Here is a 14,133-nt window from a genome sequence, read left to right as displayed (position 1 = left end):
ATTGATAAAATGTCATATTCAGCCTGTTAAACATTCTACAATTGCGGATTGTCATCAGAACAGGTTCTAAAAGAATATACCATAGCGATGGTCATATTGTGTAGTCAACTGTAATTACCCGATGTGGGCTGTAGAGGGCAGTGGCAGGCATGCCTGCAGTATTGGACCTAGTCTCAGTGGTAGCAGAGAAGAAGACTACTCGATTGTTCAAAGAGAGAAAGTTTTCCTCCTTCACAACGCCGCTGCCATAACAATACATTTAATTTCAATCTGCCAGAAAACATTTATTTGGGTAGAAATATCACAGAATAACAAAATAGCATGATCGTATTCTAAGACGATTTTTCTTAGTTTCGTTGGTTAGACCGGATGTCAAGCGTAGCGCTATTATTGTGAAGCCGCCAACCGGACGTGTGTGATTGGTATGAGAAAAGACTTGACATGTTTTGACGAAAATGTCCGATAAAAGTGACGTTAGACTTCCTCTCTACCGTCTTTGTTTCTGCTGAGCTTGTGTTCCATCTTACTAAAGCAGTTTGAGTAACAATCTAAATTTTATGTTTCCAATGCACTTAACTGTAATACAAACAGGTTGGGTCTACTGAAAATGTGACCAAATCTGCTGGGTCAAAAGTATACATACAGCATCAACATTGTCAATTTCGGTGATGTAGAAAAGTTGCAATCAAATCAAATTAGCTTCATGGCATGGCCTCTTAACTTCATGTGAGTGAATATAATTGACGGCACCTGTTGACTTCTCTGAGCCCATTTAAATAGGGCTCATGTGATGCAGTCATTAGACTCGGTTACAAACGCGACAATGACAAAGTCAAAGGAACTCAGCACAGATGTGAAAAAAGGAATCATTGACTTGAAGTCAGGAAAGTCACTTGGAGCCATTTCAAAGCAGCTTAAGGTCCCTAGAGCAACTGTGCAGACAATAGTTCGTAAGTATAAAGTGCATGGCACAGTTTTGTCACTGCCACAATCAGGAAGAAAACGCAAGCTCCTTTGGTCAGGATGATCAAGGGTCCCCCGAGAACCACCAAAAAGCAGGTCTGCAATGAATTGGAAGCTGCTGGAACACAGGTGTCAGTGTCCACAGTCAAGCGTGTTTTGCATCGCCATGGACTGAGAGGCTACCATGCAAGAAGGAAGCCCTTGCTCCAGAAGCGACACCTTAAGGCTGGTCTAGAGTTTGCTGCTGATCACATGGACAAAGATAAGACCTTCTGGAGGAAAGTTATGTGGTCAAATGAAACAAAAATTTAGATGTTTGGCCACAATAACCAGCAATATGTTTGGAGGAGAAAAGGTGAGGCCTTTAATCCCAGGAACACCATGCCTACCGTCAAGCATAGTTGTGGTAATATTATGATCTGGGCCTGTTTTGCTGCCAATGGAACTGGTGCTTTACAGAGAGTAAATGGGACAATGAAAAAGGAGGATTACCTCCAAATTCTTCAGGACAACCTAAAATCATCAGCCCCGAGGTTGGGTCTTGGGCGCAGTTGGGTGTTCCTACAGGACAATGATCCCAAACACACGTCAAAAGTGGTAAAGGAATGGCTAAATCGGGCTAGAATTAAGGTTTTAGAATGGCCTTCCCAAAGCCCTGACTTAAACGTGTGGACAATGCTGAAGAAACAAGTCCATGTCAGAAAACCAACAAATTTAGCTGAACTGCACCAATTTTGTCAGGAGGAGTGGTCAAAAATTCAAGCAGAAGCTTGTGGATGGCTACCAAAAGCGCCTTATTGCAGTGAAACTTGCCAAGGGACATGTAAGCAAATATTACCATTGCTGTATGTATACTTTTGACCCAGCACATTTGCTCACATTTTCAGTAGACCCATAATAAATTCATAAAAGAACCAAAATTCATGAATGTTTTTTGTGACCAACAAGTATGTGCTCCAATCACTCTATCACAAAAAAATCTCTCTAAGTCACTAAGTGCCATGACACAGGTGTCCTCCAACTAGTTGGAAGTTCATGTATGACAATATTTCACGAAGCTTGAAAAGTTACTTAAGTGGTGAAGATGTATTTTTTTTGCACTTTAATTCTATGACCATTTAGTTAGGAAACATATATTATGAATGATCACATTTAGTTAGAATTCATATGTTTGCATTTAGGGATCCAATCGGACTGCCGATATTATCGGCCGATAAATGCTTTAAAATGTAATATCGGAAATTATCGGTATCGGTTTCAAAATTATCGGTAATGGCTTCAAAAAGTAAAATGTATGACTTTTTAAAACGCTGCTGTGTACGCGGACGTAGGGAGGAGTACAGAGCGCCAATAAACCTTAAAGGCACTGCCTTTGCGTGCCGGCCCAATCACAAAATATCTACGGCTTTTCACACACACACACAAGTGAACGCAAGGCATACCTGGTCAACAGCCATACAGGTCACACTGAGGGTGACCGTATAAACAACACTAACACTGTTACAAATATGCACCACACTGTGAACCCACACCAAACAAGAATGACAAACACATTTCGGGAGAACATCCGCACCGTAACACAACATAAACACAACAGAACAAATACCCAGAACCCCTTGCAGCACTAACTCTTCCGGGACACTACAATATACCCCCCCCCCCCCACCTCAACCTCCTCATGCTCTCGTCCCAAATTCCAAGCTGCTGTTTTGAGGCATGTTAAAAAAAATAATGCACTTTGTGACATCAATAATAAATATGGCAGTGCCATGTTGGCATTTTTTTCCACAACTCGAGTTGCTTTATTTTGGAAAACCTTGTTACATTGTTTAATGCATCCAGCTGGGCATCACAACAAAATTAGGCATAATAATGTGTTAATTCCGCGACTGTATATATCGGTTGATGTCGGAATCGGTAATTAAGAGTTGGACAATATCGGAATATCGGCAAAAAAGCCATTATTGGACATCTCTATTTGCATTTTATTCATGTATTGGACCTTTATTTTACACATGCGTTCAAATTTATTTTTTATTTATCATCGCACGGTCATTTGTGATTGGAATTCAAATCACGAGTAAGATGAGTGATGTATTGTTAATATTAGAGTTAAGAAAGCCCGGGTTAAGTAAGTGCAGAGCGGGTACAGATGGCAGCACTCCACTGGGAGTGGGGTCAACGGGTGACCATGCAGCTGGGTCTCATGTTTTGGCTCATTGGGACCACTAATTGCTCAATAGCTTACAGCAGGATTAATATTTCAGCGGTGGGCGCATCTGCTCCTTGATTGTGGTGTGGCTGCAAAATGTACAGGATGGAGAAATAAATGCCGGATTTAACGCGGCGTTAATGCACCGATGGAAACAAACAAAAGAGGCGCATTCTGCTTATGACGCCTCGTCGCATAAAATGGCGTCAAAATCAACAATTTGCACACGTCTCCCATTTTAAGACAAGGCGCCTTTATGAGTTTAATAATCCACTGTTCTTCTCGTCACCCCATCCCCCGAGGCCACGTTTGAAAAATTCATTTTCTTTCCTAATCTATAGGAAACAACACTCCCAAACGCAGAAGGTGAAGGTGCAGGAAGAATCGAGTCGCAGCCGAGCTAGTTTGGACGGAAGACTTGATCGGAATTCATTCACGATTCCATTCAAACCGATTCTCGCAACGTATTTTTAGCTATAATAACTACAATGAAACTTTTTCTAAACAGGTTACAGGTTAGAAAAGCTCCTTCTGGTCGCATGGAGATGGTGTAAAAATGTAAAAAAAAATGTTTAAAAAAATTATTTTTTTCCCCCCATTTGGACAGAAAAAATAAATGTACTGCATGAAATTGCATACATTTCTCACATTAATAATATACAATATTGCAAGAAATATATGATCCTACTTTTTAAACAATTTTTTGTCAAAATACAAATAAAAACTGAAATATCTGCTTGATTGTTGCCTGAGCTGCCAGTTTTTTTTATTGTCAAACCTACAATTATTGTTTTTCACGGTGTATTACTGTAAATCGGTGTATTACTCTGAATGGAAAACAGTGCTGCATTTCTTTCAATAAAAAACAGTCAGCTCATTTGTCAGAATTGAAAAAAAATCAGTGGTGCTATTTTTCCTTTTTTTTTTTGTATATTGTCAAAATAAAAAAAAATAAAAAAACGTGATTTTTGAAAATGAGTCGATTTATGTGCACCACTTATTATTTGTATAATAATTAAGGAAACTTTCAGAGCAGGTAGGAAAAGCTCAGTTTGGTCGCATGGAGATGGCCTAAAAATTAAAAAAAATTAAAAATTATTTAATTGCAATTTTTGAAAATTTGAAATCTATATAGAATCGGGATGAATCAGGATTTTTTTTGTGCACCCCTAATTATTTGGTATAATAATTATAATGGAACTCAATTCAAAACAGGTTAGAAAAGCTCCTTCTGGTTGCATGGCCTAAAAATCTAAAAAAAACAAGATTTTTGAAAATGATGAGTCGATTCAGAATTGGGATGAATAAAAATCTCAATTTGGATGTGAAAGGATTTTTTGTGAACACCTTATTTGGTATAATAATTATAAAATGTTTTCTTCTAAAACAGGTTACAGGTTAGAAATTTTGAAAACTCCATGTTGGTCACATGAAGATGGCCTAAAAATGACAAAAATTAGGAATCGATTTAGAATTGGGATGAAACATTATTTTAATTGCAATTTTTGAAAATTAGGAATCGATTTAGAATCGGGATGAATCAGGATTTTTTTGTGCACCCCTAATAATTTGGTATAATAATTATAATGGAACTCAATTCAAAACATGTTAGAAAAGCTCCTTCTGGTTTAATGGCCTAAAAATCTAAAAAAACAATACGATTTTGGAAAATTATGAGTCGATTCAGAATCGGGATGAATAAAAATCTCGATTTGGATGTGAAAGGATTTTTTGTGAACACCTAATCATTTGGTATACAAATTATAAATAAACTTTTCTAATACAGGTTAGAAATTTAGAAAAGTTTCATTTTGGTCTCATGAACATGGCCGAAAAATAAATGTAAAAAAATTTTATTGCAATTTTTGAAAATTACGAGTCGATTTAAAAATCGGGATGAATGAAAATCTCGATTCATATATATATATGAATTATTTGGTATAATAATTATAAGATGCTTTTTCTAAAACAGGTTACAGGTTAGAAATTTTGAAAACTCCATGTTGGTCACATGATGATGGCCTGAAAATGACCCAAAAAATTATTGTAATTGCATTTTTTGAAAATTAGGAATCAATTTAGAATCGGGATAAAAAATTATTTTAATTGCAATTTTTGAAAATTAGGAATCGATTTAGAATCGGGATGAATCAGGATTTTTTTTGTGCACCCCTAATTATTTGGTATAATAATTATAATTAAACCCAATTCAAAACAGGTTATAAAAGCTCCTTCTGGTTGCATGGCCTAAAAAAAATAAAATAAAAAATAAAATGATTTTAGAAAATTATGAGTTGATTCAGAATCGGGATGAATAAAAATCTCGATTTGGATGTGAAATTATTTTTTTGTGAACACCTAATTACTTGGTATAAAAATTATAAATAAACTTTTCTAATACAGGTTAGAAATTTAGAAAAGCTCAATTTTGGTCACATGAACATGGCCTAAAAATAAAATATATAAATAAAAAAAATAAAAAATGTTAATGCAATTTTTTTAAATTATGAGTCGATTTAAAATCGGGATGAATAAAAATCTCGATTTGGATGTGAAAGGATTTTTGGGAACACCTAATTATTTGGTATAATAATTATAATTCAACTTTTCTAAAACAGGTTCCGGGTTACAAAAGATCCATTTTGGTCGCATGAAGATGGCCTAAAAATGAAAAAAATTTAAAAAAAATACATTTAATTTCAATTTTTGAAAATTAGGAATCAATTTAGAATCGGGATGAATCAGGATTCTTTTTGTGCACCCCTAATTATAATGAAACTTTTTCACAGCAGGTAGGAAAAGCTCATTCTGGTTGCATAGAGATGGCCTAAAAATTTAAACATTTTTAATAAAATCTAAATTTAAAACAATTTTTGAAAATGATGAATCGATTTAAAATCGGGATCATTAAAGATCACGATTTGAATGTGAATCGAATTTTTTGTGTACCCCTAATTATTTGGTATAATAAATATGACACGTTTTCACAGCAGGTTATAGAAGCTCCTTCTGGTTGCATAGAAATGGCCTAAAAAGACGTGATTTTTGAAAATTACGACTGAATTTAGAATGAGGATGAATAAGAAACTTGATTTGGATGTGAAATTTATTTTTTATGAATGCCTTATTTGGTTTTAAATGAGATAATATATGAGATAATGTTCTAGCCAGTCACGTGATCCGTGACGTAGAGGAACCACAGATCCCTTCCCCATCAACAACAATGCTAATCAAGCAGACTTTGTGAGAGCCAACAACGATTACTTTGGGAACAATTATGATCCAGGACCTTATATTGTTGAGCCCAAACACAAAAAGGATGAGCAATAAGTTTTAGAAGCCGAGTGCTAAACGGATGTAGCTTTATTGTGAAGCTATAGCATTAGCAGCATTGCTAGGTGCTAAACATACACACTAACCACATTAAACTATAATAAAACAAACACTGTAATATTTCCACTCTCGCTGGGATGCCGACCGACGGGACGCTCACATAATTTTGTTCAGATGAAAAATCAATAACAATCCTAATGGAGGGTTAATAAAAAGTTGCCGCAATTAGCGTCTTCTTGTGTCTTTTATGTCTGTCCATGGCCACATTTGTCTACTAGCAGGTGAGAGATGCATGAATTATAATCTAGAATTTACTTTTAGCAAGTTTGATATCAAGCAGAAGCAGCCGTCGGCTCAGTGTGTCAACAATAGCGGCGTAAGTTAGCATTAGCTCACTGCTATCAATGCGCCGCTAAAATAGTCAGTCTGCGTTGGCGCTTATAATAACAATATCACTCATATTTGGTTCATTTTCAGGTCCCGACATGTAAATGGAGTATTGTTGGCGCTTTCTGGATGTTTTTTAAAAGTATAATGAGAGGACTCTCCATCTGTTGACTCAATTGTTAGATATTTATTTACACTTTAGAATGCATAAAAAAGTCAAGCATGTGTGTTCTTGTTTTTGCGTTTTTCCAGTATGACTGATCTAATAATATGGTCAGAGTGCAGAAGTGTTGCTACTGTGATGTAGAATCTACGGAAATTACAGAAGATATTTGGAGCGAAATATACAAAACGGTCGACTGAATTTGTGACGTTTAGGGCTGCAACTAACAACTAATTTGATAATCGATTAATCTGTCGATTATTACTTCGATTAATCGATCAATAATCGGATAAAAGAGACAAACTACATTTCTATCCTTTCCAGTATTTTATTGAGAAAAAAACAACATACTGGCACCATACTTATTTTGATTATTGTTTCTCAGCTGTTTGTAAATGTTGCAGTTTATAAATAAAGGTTTATTAAAAATAAATAAAAATAAAATTCAAAATAAAATTCAAAAAAATAAATAGAAAAAAGTAGCCTCTGCGCATAGCATAGATCCAACGAATCGATGACTAAATTAATCGCCAACTATTTTAATAATCGATTTTAATCGATTAGTTGTTGCAGCCCTAGTGACGTTTAGCCGGTATTTTCCCATACTTTGCTGATTGTAAACAATTGGATATGGTAGAATGGATACAATAAAACTCAAATAAAGTCAACTCGATTTTACTCTCTACTGGTAAATGAGGGATATGGCAAAAACTAAGCCAGACCCTCAATGCCCGCTACCAGTGCCTTACCTCCATGGCGAGAGCAGCCGTTTGCTGGTCGTAGTGGTTCAGCACGTTGGGCATGAAGGTGGAATTGTAGGCCAGCCCTTGGCACATCCGCAGGGTGATGGGCTCGCAGGTGAACAGGTTGTGGCTCCCGGCCGCCGCGTCCATGGGAATGGCGACGCACGCCGTCAGCGTGCACACCGGGAGCATCCACCGGAGCGCCATGGCCGGTGTGTTGTCGTGACGACAGCAACAGTACACCAGTAGTAGTACCAGTAGTAGGAGGAGGATAAGAAGACAATGATGGCGTCTAGGAAAAAAGGTCCATTCTTGTCTCCAGATCACAGGAGCAATTGCGGTCGGGTGTGGTTCCAGCTTCCTGCGTCCGCTCTGCTCGTGTTCACGCCATCATCATCATTATCATCATCATCATCACCAGAGACGCTGGCGCACACTGGGCCAACCTTTCATACAATCTGAGGGAGAAACACACAATATGGACATTTGTATCTTTATATGCATTTTAACTGTGTTTTATATATAGAATGTTATGCATTTACTGTGGGGGGGTTTTGTATTTTTAATCTTTTACCTTTTTTGCAATATTTTTATGCATTTTAACTGTGTTTTATACATAGAATGTTTTGTATTTATTGTGGGTTTTTTTTATTTGTAATATTTTCAATCTTTTACCTTTTTTGCACTATTTTTATGCATTTTAACTGTGTTTTATATTTAGTATGTGTTAAATTTATTGTGATTTTAACTTTTTACCCTTTTTACAATATTTTTGTGCATTTTAACTGTGTTTTATATATAGAATGTTTAGTATTTATTGTGATTTTTTCTTTTTAATTATTTTACCTATTTTTGCACTGTTTTATGCTTTTTAACTGTTTATTCATTTTAACTTTTGAATAAAGGATGTTTTGTATTTGCGTTTTTTAAATCTTTTACTTATTTTTGCACCGTTTTATGCATTTTAACTGTTTTATACATAGAAATTTTTTTTGTGGTTTTTTTATTGTTAATCTTTTACCTATTTTTTAACCATTTTTGTGCATTTTAATTGTGTTTTATATATATATAATGGTTTGTATTGATTTTTTTTCCCATATTAATCTTTTACCTATTTTGTACTACGTTTATGCATTTTAACGGTTTTATAAATAGAATGTTTAGTGCTTTTGCTGATTATTTTGAATATTTTACCGTTGTGTTGTCATTGGGGCTGCAACTAACGATTAATTTGATAATCGATTAATCTGTCGATTATTACTTCGATTAATCGATTAATAATCGAGACAAACTACATTTCTATCCTTTCCAGTATTTTATTGAAAAAAAAAACAGCATACTGGCACCATACTTATTTTGATTGTTTCTCTGCTGTTTGTACATGTTGCAGTTTATAAATAAAGGTTTATAAAAAAGAAAAAAAAAGAAATAAAATTTAAAAAAAATGTTTTTTTTAGTAAAATTGCCTCTGCGCATGCGCATAGATAGCATAGATCCAACGAATCGATGACTAAATTAATCGGCAACTATTTTTATAATCGATTTTAATCGATTTAATCTATTAGTTGTTGCAGCTCTAGTTGTCATCTTTGGGCAGTGGTGTGTTTTAGAAATGTGCTAAATAAAAACCATCTAGCTTGACCTTTAATGTTTGTTGGCCAATGCCTGCAAATCTGCATCAATCTAAAAAGTAAATATATTCCTTTTTTTCCCCCATTTGGACAGAAAAAATAAATGTACTGCATGAAACTGCATACATTTCTCACATTAATAGTATACAATATTGCAAGAAATATATGATCCTACTTTTTAATTTTTTTTTTGTCAAAATACAAATAAAAACTGAAATATCTGCTTGACTTATAATTTCAAAGAAGTTGTAGACTTTAAAGAAAACAAAAGCATTTACAGTAAAATGTACCTTGGCTTTTGCACTGTTTTTTGGTCAAATTGTTGCCTGAGATGGCAGTTGTTTTTATTGTCAAACCTACAATTATTGTTTTCACGGTGTATTACTGTAAATCGGTGTATTACTCTGAATGGAAAACAGTGCTGCATTTCTTTCAATAAAAAACTGTCAGCTCATTTGTCAGAATTGAAAAAATATCAGTGGTGCTATTTTTCCATTTTTTGTAATATATTGTAAAAAAAAAAAAGACCAGATATTTTACAATAAAATTCTGTAGACTGAGCTGACGTTTTTTTACCGTAAAATCTAAGATTGTAGTTTTCACCATCTATTACTATAAATAAGGCACCACATTTATTTCCACCGTTAAATACTGGGAGCTGAGTTACCAGAATAAAAAAATAATAATAATTTTAAAAAAAGAACAGGGTTATTTTTCCATTTACAGTAATGTTGTAAAAAAAAAAAAAAAAAAAAAAAAAAATTTACAGTAAAATTCTGGTGACTGAGTTGACAGTTTTTTACTGTAAAATCCGTGGTTGTTTTTACAGTGTATTATTGTAAATGAAAAAAACGGTACCGCGTTTGTTTTTTTACAATAAAAAACTGTCAGCTCGGTTAACAGAATTCAAAAAAACTGTGGTAGAGTTCATCCATTTATAGTAATATGTTGTACAAAAAAACAACACTATTTTACGTTTAAAATTGTGTTTATTAATGTAAAATCTATGAGTGTTGTTTTTATTTATTTTTTATTAATTTATTTATTTTTATTATAATTATTATTTTTCGCATACGCAAAAGTGCAATATTGCATATGCAAAAGTGCAGTATATTTATCTGTACAGTAATCTATATCTGCACCTTATTGATTTTTTATCCTGCACTACCATGTGCTAATGCAACGAAATGTCGTTCTTATCTGTACTGTAAAGTTCAAATTTGAATGACGATAAAAAGGAAGTCTAAGAAGTTCAAGTCTTTAATGTGTATTCCTTTAGACGGAAAAAGGACTACATTTTTTGACGGTAAAAAAACCCAACTGGCGGCTCAGTTGCCAGAATAAAAAAAAATCAGTGGTACAGTTTTTCCATAAAGAGTAACATGTTGTAAAAAAAAACACAACAAAACAGTAGATTTTACTGTAAAATTCTGCCGACTAAATTGCCAGTTTTTTTCTTTAAAAAAATCAGTGCGCCAGTTTCTCCATTGTTATTTACAACAATATGTTATAACACTGTGTATTTTACAGTAAAGTTCTGCTGCCAGTTATCACCTTAAAATCTACGATTGTTGGGAATGGGTACCACATTTTTTTCCACCGTAAAATCATGGCAGCTCAGTTACCAGAATAAAAAATAAATACATTTAAAAATTTAAAAAAAGAACAGGGGCATTTTTTTTTCATTTACAATAATATGTTGTAAAAAAAAACATTGAAGTTTACAGTAAAATTCTGATGAGTGAGTTGACAGTTATGTAATGTAAAATCTACGATTGTTTTTACGGTGTATTGTAAATGAAAAAAAATGGTACCACGTTTGTTTTTTTACAATAAAAAAACTAGCAGCTCGGTTAACAGAATTAAAAAAAACCTGTGGTAGAGTTCATCCCATTTAAAGTAATATGTTGTACAAAAAAACAACACTATTTTACGTTTAAAATTTTAGTTATTAATGTAAAATCTATGAGTGTTGTTTTTACTGTGTATTCCTTTAGACGGAAAAACGACTACAGTTTTTGACGGTAAAAAAAAACAATAGCGGCTCAGTTGCCAGAATTTAAAAAAATCTGTTTAATGTTTTTCCATAAAGAGTAACATGTTGTAAATAAATTTAAAAAAAAACAGTAGATTTTACTGTAATATTCTGTCGACTAAATTGCCAATTTTTTTCTTTAAAAAATCAGTGCGCCGGTTTTTCAATGTACTGTGTATTTTACAGTAAAATTCTGCTGCCACATATTACTGTAAAATCCACGATTGTTGTTTTTGCGGGGTATTATATAAATGGGAATGGGTACCACATTTTTTGGAATCCAGAATCGATGATATGTGGCGGAGACAGGGCTACCTAACAATGTTAGCTAACTGACTACGTAAGCATAACAAACCACTATAGTTCGTAGTATTTTTAAGGTAAATATTACAAGACACATTTAAGGACAACTGGGTACATTTTAACAAACTAAATGAAACAAATGACGCGTCTATTAGCCAACATGTGTGTCGCTATTAATAAGTACAAATTGACTCTACGCTGATGACGTCATCGTGAAGCTACAAATTGACCCTACGCCGATGACGTCAACGTGAAGCTAACTCGTAATTAGGGACTCACTCCTTACAGCCGCCCGAAATTAATTAATTAATTTAATTAATTAAAAATGGTGGCACAAGGCAAACAAATGCTGGTTAATAAATCCAGGTTAGGATTTTTTTATATTTGCTAACAATATTTACGCCGGTGATTAATAACTTAAAAGCCCACCGCCGGCGCGTGTCTATACGGAAATGCTGTCAAAGAGAAAGCCGCCGTATTTAGGGGAAAAGCACCACAGGTTCCATTTGAAGCAACTTACCGGACTGGGGAGGTGAATATTCACACGTAGGCAACAATAAGTCCACGCCATTCCGCGACTTTACGAACAATGTGCGAATGTCGCCCAGGCCGTCCTCTCCTCCTCCGGTCCTCCCTCGTCAAGCCAAGTTGTCCACACACGCAACTTCCGGTGAGTGCTCGGACATTAAAAGCACCGCGGGAATGCTCGACAGAAGCCGTTAAAAATAATTTCCTCGCTAATATCCAAGTGCGTGTTAAAATCTAAGCAACAAAAACACCAAATAAGATCAAAAGTGACGTTGAAGACACATTTAGTCGACGCAGGGGGGGTAGTTTACTTTGACAGGATGCGAGGGTAGCTTCCCTTTTGCGGCGCTTCACCTGCTGACTTGACACGTTAGCGTCTCTTTTCTTCACAGCAGGTTTGCTGCCGCCCATCCAAGCGTTTGGAAAGCAAAATGTATCCAAAGAAGACACGTTTGCGTTTGAAAAGTCATCCGCTGCACATAATCACGCTATTAGCGCCATTAATTCGATGTAAAAATCAATCATACAACTGCCCTAAATCAGTGGTGTCCAAAGTGCAGCCCGGGGACCATTTCCGAACCGCGGCTAATGTTCTAACGGCTCGCGGCACATTCTACAAGTTCATCGTTAAAAACAAAAACAAACATGAAAGTGGAATAAACGAGCAAACGGGTGAAATGTAACGTGAAAAAGTTGAAATGTTGACTCTGTAACTGTTTTTTTCTCTAAAATTGTCATTACTCAAAACAAAATAATGAATCCAAATCAATGTTATAAATGACTGATCTATTCAAAGCTTCAAATATTCAACTTTGAAATGTTTTCCAGAAAATATTGCATATTTTGTGTGTTTTCCATACAAAAAAACTAAGTTTTCTTGGATAAAAAGGGCACAAAACAAACAAAAATCATGAAAAAATATGAATAAAGTTATAATCGACAGATTGATCTAAAGTTGATCTAGATCAGGGGTGTCCAAAGTGCGGCCCGGGGGCCATTTGCGGCCCGCAGCTAATTGTTCTGGAAATGTTATTGCAAAAATTTAAAAAAACATAAAAAAAAGTGGAATGAGGTGAAATCTAACGAGAAAAAGTTGCAATGTTGACACAAAGCTGCCATGCAGGCTTTTTTTTCTTTTGTCTCTTTATTTTTGCCATTGCTCAAAAAATAAATAAATCGATGTTATAATGAATTATTGACCTATTCAAGGCTCCAATTATTTCAAATATTTCACTTTAAAATGTTTTATGTGGGAAATATTGCATATATTGTGTGTTTGCCATACAAAAACATCAACATTTTATTTGACAAAAGAGCATAAAACAAACAAAATAATAGTTCAAACGTAAAATGGACAGATATACCTGAAGTTGAGCTCGTAACTTAAGTGTTGAAAGTTTAAAAAAAACTAATAAAAATGTATCACTTTCTGAGTGGGGCACCTTTTGGATCCCAAATATATTTAATGGGATTTTATTTATCTTTTCACTGTGATTACTCAAAAATAATAATGAATAATTTTTTTATTTTTTATTTTATTTTTTTTTTTTTTTTATAATGTCCTGCCCAGCTTCTCGGGCAAATCATATAGCAGATGTAGATGCCCATATCGGCTGTTCAGATTTACTTTACAAAAGAGAAGTGTAGGATACTTCTCTTGTTGCCTTACTTGTATTTTGACTTTATTAAATGTATTTATATTATCATTTGGTGCAGCCGGGCCGGAGCAGGAGGGGATAGAAAGAGAGAAAAAGGAAGACAGAGGGGGGAATTGTGGGGACAAGAGGTGGATTAGACAGAGAGACAAAAACAACAACAACAACAACAACAGAGCA

At 34.6% G+C, this 14,133-nt stretch overlaps 1 protein-coding gene across 1 annotated transcript in view; it reads right to left on the bottom strand.

Moving 5' to 3' along the window:
• fzd3a (frizzled class receptor 3a) overlaps positions 1–12,481 on the bottom strand; it is a 72,639-nt gene extending 60,158 nt beyond the window's left edge. Inside the window, exons 1-2 of the mRNA XM_062034857.1 lie at positions 12,291–12,481; positions 7,808–8,259 (exon numbers count right to left, since the gene is read on the bottom strand). Coding sequence (XP_061890841.1) covers positions 7,808–8,008 — 201 coding nt within the window. The 5' untranslated portion in view covers positions 8,009–8,259; positions 12,291–12,481. The remainder of the gene's footprint in view (positions 1–7,807; positions 8,260–12,290) is intronic.
• Positions 12,482–14,133: the final 1,652 nt, after the last annotated feature.

The sequence above is a fragment of the Entelurus aequoreus genome, linkage group LG23 (genome assembly GCF_033978785.1).
Source record: "Entelurus aequoreus isolate RoL-2023_Sb linkage group LG23, RoL_Eaeq_v1.1, whole genome shotgun sequence".
In the NCBI taxonomy this organism is placed as follows: Eukaryota; Metazoa; Chordata; class Actinopteri; order Syngnathiformes; family Syngnathidae; genus Entelurus; species Entelurus aequoreus.
This window is presented reverse-complemented; position numbering and strand designations above follow the sequence as displayed.